Consider the following 10563-nt stretch of genomic DNA (forward strand, 5'->3'; position numbering starts at 1 on the left):
CCCATAATCCGCTTTGCTCACTCCTTCATTTCCTCAAGGTTTTACTCTGTTATCACCATATGCCTGCCTTGACTGCCTTACTGTTTTTTTAAATGTCTATTTTGGAAAATTTTAAAGATACACATAATTGTAGAGGGAACATAACCATCATACTAACATTATTTCTAACAAAATCATTTCTTAATATTCAGTACCCAAGCCACGTTCATATGGCTTGTCTCCAGAATGACATTTTACAGTTGGTTTTTTCGAATCAATATCCAGACATGGCCCACATATTGCATTTGGTTGATAGGACCACCTAAATTACATTTGCGACCTTTGTCTCCTTTCCCAGCATTCAGAATTCTACTTCTCTGCCTTGATTTTCTCCATAACACTCATCACATTCTAGCATACTAAGTATTTTCTTTGTTTTTTTTTTTTTAAGAAAGTAATCCGTCTGTCCCTATTAACACGTCAGATTCCTGAAGGCCAAGATTTTATATTTTTTGCTTCTGTTTCCCCGAACCTAGCGCGCAGTAGATGCTTAAAAAATACTAGTTGAATGAATGAGCGAATGAATGTGGTCACTTTGGCCATTCCAGTTCCAAAGAACATAAAACCTGGAGCATCTGAGAGTAAACATGAATTTCTCATTCCATATATTGGAGACCGTAGAGCATGTGGCTAAGCGGAGACTAGAATCAGTCCCCTTAGGTTTAAATTTCTGTCATTTTTATCTTTGTATCCCTGTATAAGTTATCTCTGGGTTTCTGTTTCCTCATTGATAAACAGATTATAACTCATAGGGTTATCAGGAGGCTTAAATTTCCTAGTACACATTAAGCATTTAGAGTAGTGCCTGGCATGTAATAAGTGCTCAGCTAGTGTTAGTATTATTAGTTAGTCTCAGTTCCAATGTCATTCTCTTGCTGTGAGCATCAGACCATGCTAAATATGATTCTAATGTTTAAAGACAGTTTTTATGTAATAAGCAAGTCACCTCAATTTAATAACAGTGACTTTGCAACCTAGAGAAAAATTGGACATTTGGGGTTCACATGGAGACTTTGCATTGGCCTCTAGGAAGTTTCTTTAGAAATCTTCCAGGGTAATTTTGCCATATGGCATTATAAATCAAATTTTAAAATCTAATTCTTGTGTAGGGTGTAACTTTATATTCTCTTTTTTTTTCTTTCTACCCCCACCAAACGTAAACATTGTCCAAGATTTCATTTTATGCCTCATACTTTGCTCTAAACATAGCGATATCGTTGGAGACCTCTTAGATTCTTAAGAGCTTCACATCTGAGTAATTTCAAGAATTTCTTGATCTTCTTAATTCTATGTATGCATTTCTGTGAAACTGATGTAACTCACTTTCTTCGATTCCTGACACTCAGAACCCTTGCTGCTGTCAGTTGCAATTTGCTCTCCATCCATGACCTTTGATTCTCTGTACATGGCTTTCATTCTTATCTCTCAGTATGGACTTTATCCACAGTTGAAAAACATAGTAACCAACAATTGCCTACTATACTCTGCTTTCTGATTAAACTGGTCTACTTTTTTGAAAAGCTTAATAATAAATAGTCTTGAATTTGTATCAGCCTTTATAAAACACTATTGTTTACATTATTTGCCATGTCAAAATACTTAAAAATATATTCCTACTTTAATTTTGCTGATAAAAATCTTACCCAAGGTTAGGCTGTTCACTGGTGAGGCCAGAACTTTATTTCATCTTTAAATTACACACCTCTTGCTTTTTCTACTATTTAGGGTTGTCGTGTATTGGAAAGGGCAGGCATTGCATGATAAGAATGCAGAATCTGAAGTCAGACTGCCCAAGTTTGTAACCTGATTCTTCTACTGCCATGTTGTGTGACCTTGGAAAAATGACTTTGTGTCACTTAACTTTTCTTCTTCAGTAAAGTATAGGCAGTAATAGTACCTATTTCTTGGCATTGCTGTATTATCTTGTTTATTCCACACATGTAAATCTTTTAGAACAGTACTTGGCACCATAGTAAGTGTAAAATTGTGTGATATAGACTATAGAATTTTTCAGAAAAGGGAGCTGTGCATGGGAGTTACAATAAGTTAAAGAGATGGGGATTTATTAGAAGAATGTATAGGATTTGAATGTGATGATAGAGCGGGGAAAGCATTCTTTCCTCATAGGAGGGAAAAGGTAGCTTTGCGAGAACAGTATGGGAAAGGAGCTTCATGAAAAAATTTCAGAGGCAAGAGTTGGCATTCTTTTTTGGGAATTGAAAGCAGCCTGGATCTGACTGGATCTAGACTAACAAGGGATAGGACCATGTCCTGGAAGGCTTTGAAGCTAGATAGAGGCATTTAGACCTGACACCTGTTCAGTTGAGTAACGTAATCCAAAGGGGGCCTTTGTAGGCATATTGACCTCATAGTGCAGTGCACTGTGACAACAGCAGCTCAGCAACCAGGAAGAAGTGCATGATAGCTTATACTAAGGTTATGACAGCAATTAGAGAGGGCCAATCTGAGACGCTTTGAAGCCGTTGGTAAGTATGGTTTTACCTGAAGGCAAGATTGAATGATAGAACTCTGAGTGATAGAACTCTTGCCTGGGACAAGGTATATGCTAATGTAATAATTGGTGTTGCTGAGGAAACAAAAATGTTAAGAGAACTTATTTAACTTATACTCATTCCTGAAGCATTTGAACCTTGGCTAGGATGATTATTTTCAGACCAGTTATTTAATTTGATAAAAGAGGGTTTCAGTATTTTATTTAAGCTTCGTGATTCCCCCTTTGGAAATCAGCCTTTAAACAATCTAACTTAATAGAGCAACTAATAGAAAAATTGTTTGACAGTTAAATTACTCTCTTAATTATGTTCTCAAAGCTCTATGCACAAACCTCAACCGTGGCCCTTGTCGTTCTCTACCGTAATTATTATGTATTCATTATCTCTTAAAGTCCTTGAGTTTAGTGATCAGATCTATGTCTGTGTTCCTGCATAACCATAATAAATAATAAATGTCTGTGGGATAAATGACAGAGAGAGAGAGAGAGAGAGAGAGTGTGTGTGTGTGTGTGTGTGTGTTTTGTGTCACGGCATAAGTCATACCCTGAATGGAACAGCACTGGCTTAGAAATATTTTCATTAGGAGTTTTTTATTGGGAGTTTCTTCATTTGGAGCATCAAGGATGTACAAGATATAATGGTATAAGTCCTATGTTAGAACATGTGGGATCCCTCAGTTCTTCTCCCTCAAGCATATGGATGATCTAATTAATAAAAGTCTAGTGTCAACCCAGCTTGTAATGCTTGGTGGTTAGATAAAAGATTCAAAATTTTTTCTCAAAAAAAAAAAAAATCAAAGCTCAATAAAGCACCTCTAATTATAATAGTTTGGCCTTCATCATTCTGCCCTTCAGTGGGCTGCCCCACTGATCTTTTCTGTCTACTTAGCAGCTAATCAGTTTGAAATGAGTCGTATGATATTCTGCTCTTTGGGTGCTATTATAGTAATTCTCGAAAGGTGTGGCAAAACACACCACCAAACTTTTGGATTCTGATTAACCCTTTCTTCAGGTGTCCTGTTGCGGGCCTGCATGTGTAACTTTCCATTTGACTCTGTCTTGTTCCACAGTCCCCTTTAAGCCCTAAATCATCTTGTTTCTTCCTTGCACTTGAGGTTCTCCAGCCACCATTCAGACCCCTGCCCCTTACAGAACAGCTCTTTGCTTCAACAGTGTTCTTATATTTTTTAAATGGTATTCACTTCTTGCCTGCCATTTGGTTTCGATAACCTAGTTTTTTAAAAAAAAACTACAAACCTATTAAGACAGAGATACCGTTAAAAACAACCTATTTTCTTTCTCAAGGAATTGTATTTTATTAGGCTGACTTTTAGATACTGGTTTGTAAAAAGTGACTCAGCTGTTTTTTGGTAATGTGTATATGCTGTTTTTTGGTAATGTGTATATATTATTTTTAAAAATCTAGGAATTTTGCTCAGAATTCCAGACTTGGATGGGACTTTAAAGATGCCCTTTTGTTGCTTGATTACACAGTTTGGTTGCTGTTGGGGTCTGATGATAATAAATGATAGGTTTTTGGAGCGCCCTGGCAATTTGGAAACTGGTTCTTTGTGTACAGGTCATGACTTAGCTTCTTTACTTGAAGAAAAAAAGAATGTAACTTGTTAAGGGTGCCTGTAATTTATTACTTTATTGTCTATTTTAACAAAGTATTACATGTAATAGGAATCAGAATTTTAGTTAAGGGAATAACCCTGTAACTATTCAAGTCTTTCCTTCATTGATATATTTATCACTGTTTGTTTTCTCTGCAGGCCTCAGCTGTTGAAGAATGCTCTGCAAAGAGCAGTAGAGAGAGGCCAGTTAGAACAAATAACTGGCAAAGGAGCTTCTGGAACATTCCAGGTTAGAGGCTAATAAGGCTTGTTTGTAGAGAAGTAGTTTATACTCTAAAAAGTTATTGATGACTCTAAGAAGTTTTATTTATGTGGGTTATACCTATCAGTATTTACCCATATTAGAAATTTAAACTGAAAAAGATAAATATTCATTTCTTAAACATTCATTACATTAACATAAACAACATTCATTTGAAAAAGAACTATATTTTTCTCAAAAAAAATCTTGAGAAAAGGGGCACTTTGTATTAACATTTTTGCAAATTCTTTAGCTTCATAGCTTCATTCTTTAGCTGGTATTTGTTTCAGTATATTTTGGGTTAGGTCTATGAAAAAAATTCATCCAACTCACAACAGAAACACAGTTAGAAAAGGGGATATTTTAAGATAATCTTCAAATAGTTGTGGATATTATTCTTTGATCCTATACCCAAACTCAACAAATGGTAGTTTTTTAAATAGCTTTATTGAGGTATGATTTATGTACCATAAAATATACTCACTTTAAGTTAGAATTTGTAAGTCATTGATTTTTAGTAAATTTAGAGTTATATAACCATCACCACAATCCAATTTTTTAGAACATTTCCATTACCCAAAAAAGATCCCTTGTGCCCATTTGCAGTCCTCCCTGTTCCCATCCCCAGCCAAGCTACTAATCTGCTTTCTTTCAGTATATATTTGCCTTTACTACACATTGCATGTGAATAGAATTATACAGTAGGTGGTCTTTTGTGCCTGGCTTCTTTCACTTAGCAGACAGTTTCTGAGTTGAATCCATGTTGCAGTGTGAATCAGCACTTTTATTCTTTTTTATTGCCAAACAGTATCTCATTGTATGGATCTAACACATTTTGTTTATCCATTCATAAGTTGATGAACGCTTGGGTTACTTCTCCTTTTTAGCTGTTATGATTAATGTTGTGTTTGAACATTACATCCAAATCTTTGTTGATCTTTGTTTTTATTTCACTTAGGTATATAACTAGGAATGTAGACTTGCTGGACTATATAGTGTATTTGTTTTAAGAAACTGCTAAAGTGGCTGTATCATTTTACATTCCCACCAGCAATGTATTAGGGCTCCAGTTTCTCCATATCTTTGCCAACACTAGTTATTATCTTTATTACAGCCATACTAGTGGTTATAACGTGGCATCTGATGGTGGTTTTGATTAGCATTTCCCTAATGACTACCGACATCGATTATCTTTTCATGTGCTTAATGGAGATTTGTTTTATCTTTGGTAAAATGTCTGTTGAAATCCTTTGCCTAATTTTATTTGTGAGTGCTTCATTTTATTTTTTTATTATTTAAAAGTTCCCTTGGCCTCTTTTTTAAGTTGGGTTATTTCTCTTTTTATTGAGTTAGAAGAGTTATATAACTAGATCCAAGTTCCTTATCAGATACATGATTTGTAAATATTTTCTCCTATTCTGTAGCTTTACTTTCACTTCCTTAATAATAGCTTTTGAAATACAAAGTGTTTGTTTTTGATGAAGTTGCTTATGCTCTTGGTGTCCTATCTAATAAATTATTGCCTAACTTGAGGTCACAAAGATTTACTCCCTTGTTTTCTATTAAGAGTTTTATAGTTTTCGCACTTACATTTACGTCTGTGAATTAAGTTTTGAATTAAGTTTTGTTTTAAGTTTTGAATTAAGTTTTGTTTATTATGGTGTGAGATAGGGTATAAATTCATGTTATTGCACGTGGATATATAATTGTCCCAATACCATTTATGGAAAAGATTATCCTTATTGGATTTCCTTGGCACCTTTATCAAAAATCCGTTGACCATAAATGTCAGGGTTTATTTCTGGACTCTCATTCCTGTTCCGTTGAGCTGTATGTGAGTTCTTATGCCAGGGTCTTGGAGACTGTAGCCAATTGGGATTTTGGTAGAGATCGGAGTGAACCTATAGATCAGTTTGAGGAGAATCACTATCTTTACCACATTGAGTTCTCAGTCTACAAACACTGACTGTCTCTCCATTTATTTATATCTTTAACTTCTCCCAGCAAGTTTTGGTAGTTTTCAGTGTACGGGTCTTATATTTCTATTATTAATTTTTTTTTCCTAAGTTTTTCCATGATATTGTGAATGGCATTTTCTTATTTTCATTTTCATATTGTTCATTAGTTGCCTATAGAAATACAATTGATTTATCTATTGTTCGTATATCTTGCAATCTTGTAGAACTCATTTATTAGTTCTAATGGTTTTTTGTGGGTTCCTTAGAATTTTTTGTGGATTCCTTAGGATTTTTCTACATACAGTATTATGTCATCTGCAGATAAAGACAATTTTACTTTTTCCTTTCCAATCTGGATTTCTTTCATATTTTTTTTCTTTCCTGATTGCACTGGATAGAAACTTCAGTACGGTAATAAGAGCAGAAGACTTTCTCGTCTGTTAGTCTTTCACCATTGAGTTAGCTGTGGATTTTTCTTTTTGGATTTTTCATAGATGCCTATCATCAGGCTGAGAAAGCTCCTTCTGTTACTAGTTGTCATTTTTATTATGAATAGCTGTTGGATTTATCAAATGCTTTTTCTTTGTTTCTTGAGATGATATTGTGGGTTTTGTTTCTGATTCTGTTAATATAATGTATTACATTAATTGATTTTGCAGTAATTCTGAAAGATTAATTGGCATGTGGAACCTGAAACTGTATCAGTGAACTTCTTGTACTCTGCACCTTAAAATCCTTTTGTCTGTCTTGAACTTTGAGTCAGTCTTTTAACCATGCATAATTTTGTAACAATCATTTGGAAAATAGTGGTTCACTGAATTATGCAGATTTTTGAATGTCGATACATTTTATCAAACAACAAAAATCACATTAATATCACCGACTGATCTCATCAGAAAGGTACGAGGAATTTCACGGTGGTAGATACAAGTTTTCCCAATTTAAATTTTCTTTCGAAAACTTGAATTTTATCATTCACAACAAATACTGTTAGCTGTTTTCCTTGAAGTGACAGGCTCACTTAATTCATTTTCAAGAAAATGTCTACCAGATAGATAAATAAGTCTGAATAACTTTAGTTTATCTGTTATTCCTTCAGGTAAAAAGGGTATTCAATGAAAAATGCAGCTAGTTCAGCTCACGATGCAAATAATCACAGGTGCTTTTCCTCGAGACCGCTATCATAGCACCATATATAGCCAAAATGCTTGATGCATTCTTCCTTATCTCATCCCATAAAATACCAAAAAGGCACGCACTGGGGTTGAGATTTAATAACATAATTTGTACTTCTTCATCAAGGACATTCCTAAGTGAAACCATCTTTTTCTTTTTAAACCACAAGGGCAGAGCAGTAAAGAATATAGTAACCACTATGTAGTTTTCGTGCCCCTTCCTTCCTTTGTGATAAGGTAGCAGTTTTATGCTTCAGTGCTTTTCCACCATCAGTGCAAGTGTCACCACAGTGAAAAGGGCAAATCACATCATAGTATTATTATGAAAATAGTTTTGACGTCACATATCTTCTGAAAGGGTCTCAGGAACCCCAAGGGGTTTATGGACCAATTTTTGAGAATCACTGTTGTGGACTATGTATGAGTTTGTCCTTTTATCCCCCAATTTTTGTTTATTGGTGCTCACCTTTGTTCTCCATCCTTTTGTCCTTGAATTACCTGTTTAATTTTCTGCAGTATGATACTCTAAATATTTATCAAAATTTTCCTTTGCTGTTTTCCTTACAGGATTAAAAGAGCCATTTATTATTTTTATAACTACATTTTTCAGATTCAGAAAAAAAGTATTCTCAAAGCATCTTAATTTGTTGAGGGCCTGCTAGGTTAACCTGTTTATTGGGGTAGAGTTGTCACTCTCTTTGCGTTAGGTTGGCTATTGCTATTTTAGATTGGATGGAGGGGTAGATGGAAGGAGAAAATATGCACAGGAGGGTTGAGACTCCTCAGTTAGATTGAATACCTGATAAGCAGAAAGAGAAAGTCCCTAACCTGACAATTTATTGTAAAACGTATCTGTGCTAATGCAGGAACTCCGACCCACCTGGTGCAGAGGAGTCTTGTCTTGACCTGCTTTGGGAGAGTGTTGTCTTGATGCTTTTCTCTTCCTCCTTGGAAAACAGCTGAAGAAATCAGGGGAGAAACCCCTGCTTGGTGGAAGCCTGATGGAATATGCAATCTTGTCTGCCATTGCTGCCATGAATGAGCCGAAGACCTGCTCCACCACTGCTCTGAAGAAGTATGTCCTGGAGAACCACCCAGGGACCAATTCTAACTATCAAAGTAAGATTCGGAGTTGTGTGCATCGTACTGGGATTAGGGCAGTTATTTTATGAAAAATCCCTAGAGTTCTTGCTGCTAGTGTCAAAGCATGAACCGTTGGCTATGAAAACCAAGAGGGAACAATTTTGAGGGTGCGGTGGGACAACAATTTTACAAATTTTGTTTCTTATTTACAAAAAGAAAACCACAATCAAGGCTTATCCTTAATTTACAATGTGCTAAAGATCAGAATGTAATTTTACTCTGCTGTAAAGATATTTCTGATGTTTTTATTGTAATTTAAATACATCTCTAGGTTCAGAACACCTCTCGTGTATATCTTCTTGCCTACTTCTGAATGTTCTCCAAAATATCTAATTTCACCTTGAAACCAAGCCAGTATTTTAAAATACTTAACTACTTAGGTTATTTCTTACTTAAGCTCTGTAACAGAAAATACTTTTTTTAGTAAAGTGTATCTACCCTGTCTGGTGATGATTTTGAGACCAAGAATCTTGCCTTACCAGCATTATCACATACAGAGTAGTGAGAGCGTGTGTTTTCTCGGCGAACTGCTAGAATAGGCACACTGTCATGGAGTGGAAAATATGGAAGTTAAGTAACGAAATGCAAACTAGAATATATTGTTTTAAATAAAAAGGTAATTTTGGAGTATTAACTTTTAACATAATTGCAATATGTATGTTTTAACGTTATGAAAGAATGCTTTCTGATTGTTTTCTTCTCTACTTCGAAAACTGGTGTTTTTTGTCTTTCCTTCCTTTCTTAAGGTACATGTACTGCGTTTAATTTTGCAAATTGACCCTTCTAGACTATTTCCTGATTTTTTCTTTTGGTCAAACGTGAGAGAAGATGAATTTAGTTATTAACCTTTTCAGTTTCTCTGATTTTACAGCTATTTTTTAGATACTGAATCATAAAATATGTTTTTGATGTGTCTTTGTTTGAAAGATGAGAATTAGTGAGGCTTTTAGGAGCCATGATATTCTGGTACTCTGTGTTGATTCATGAGAAATTAGTTCTGCTTATAGATACTCTCCTATATGATTATCTATTCTTATAGGTACTCGAGATGTTTGAGTGAATGGAAATACAGATTTAGTCTTAGGTCAGCTATTAAGCATTTATGTGCAACTCTGGGGCAAGTCTCTAACCAGTCTGGGCTCCAGTTTCCTTTTCCATGAACCGAGGTATTTAACTCAATGGTCTCAAGACTTTCACCATTATAATTTTACTCCTGCCAAATTTATGGGCACTTAATAACTGTTTAGTGAATTAGTTAATCCCTCTTACCACAAAGGATACCACAAAGGATTCACTTAGAACATGTTAGTTACTGTATGTGATAAGACATTTGATTGATGTGTAACTGACTGTAGTTGAATTACCAAATTTGAATATTAAATAACTTTCTTCATTTTTGAATTTTTGTTTAGTGCATCTGCTAAAAAAAACCTTGCAGAAATGCGAAAAGAATGGGTGGATGGAACAGATCTCTGGTAAAGGATTCAGTGGCACCTTCCAGCTCTGTTTTCCCTATTACCCCAGGTAAACACCTAGCCCATAATATAACATATTGGCCTTTATAAATTTAAAATCTGATTCTAAGTTACAGGCTTGGCTTAACTTATTTTACCGTTATTACTGTTACACATAACTTGATGTACATGAAAATAAAGACTACATAAGGCAGTATTGTTTTCAAGCAAAAGGTTTTCATGTAAGAGCAGAGTAATTTTGGCTATCCTGCTGGAGCTTATTGTTAGCTATGTGTTCCTGAAATCAAGTGTTAAATTCCTTGGCCAGTCGTTTTGACATTCATTCCTTTTTTATTAAATAATTGATAATGACAGGAAGATAATTAGAGGCATATATATGTTTT

The 10563-nt window shown here is 34.9% G+C and overlaps 1 protein-coding gene across 2 annotated transcripts in view; it reads left to right on the plus strand.

Moving 5' to 3' along the window:
• HP1BP3 (heterochromatin protein 1 binding protein 3) overlaps positions 1-10563 on the plus strand; it is a 31139-nt gene that overhangs the window by 17782 nt on the left and 2794 nt on the right. For both annotated transcript variants that reach the window (XM_006924483.3, XM_015598923.2), the window contains exons 8-10: positions 4327-4417; positions 8522-8681; positions 10118-10229. In XM_006924483.3, the coding sequence (XP_006924545.1) occupies positions 4327-4417; positions 8522-8681; positions 10118-10229 (363 nt within the window). The remainder of the gene's footprint in view (positions 1-4326; positions 4418-8521; positions 8682-10117; positions 10230-10563) is intronic.

The sequence above is a fragment of the Pteropus alecto genome, unplaced genomic scaffold (genome assembly GCF_000325575.1).
Source record: "Pteropus alecto unplaced genomic scaffold, ASM32557v1 scaffold39, whole genome shotgun sequence".
NCBI classification, from domain to species: Eukaryota; Metazoa; Chordata; class Mammalia; order Chiroptera; family Pteropodidae; genus Pteropus; species Pteropus alecto.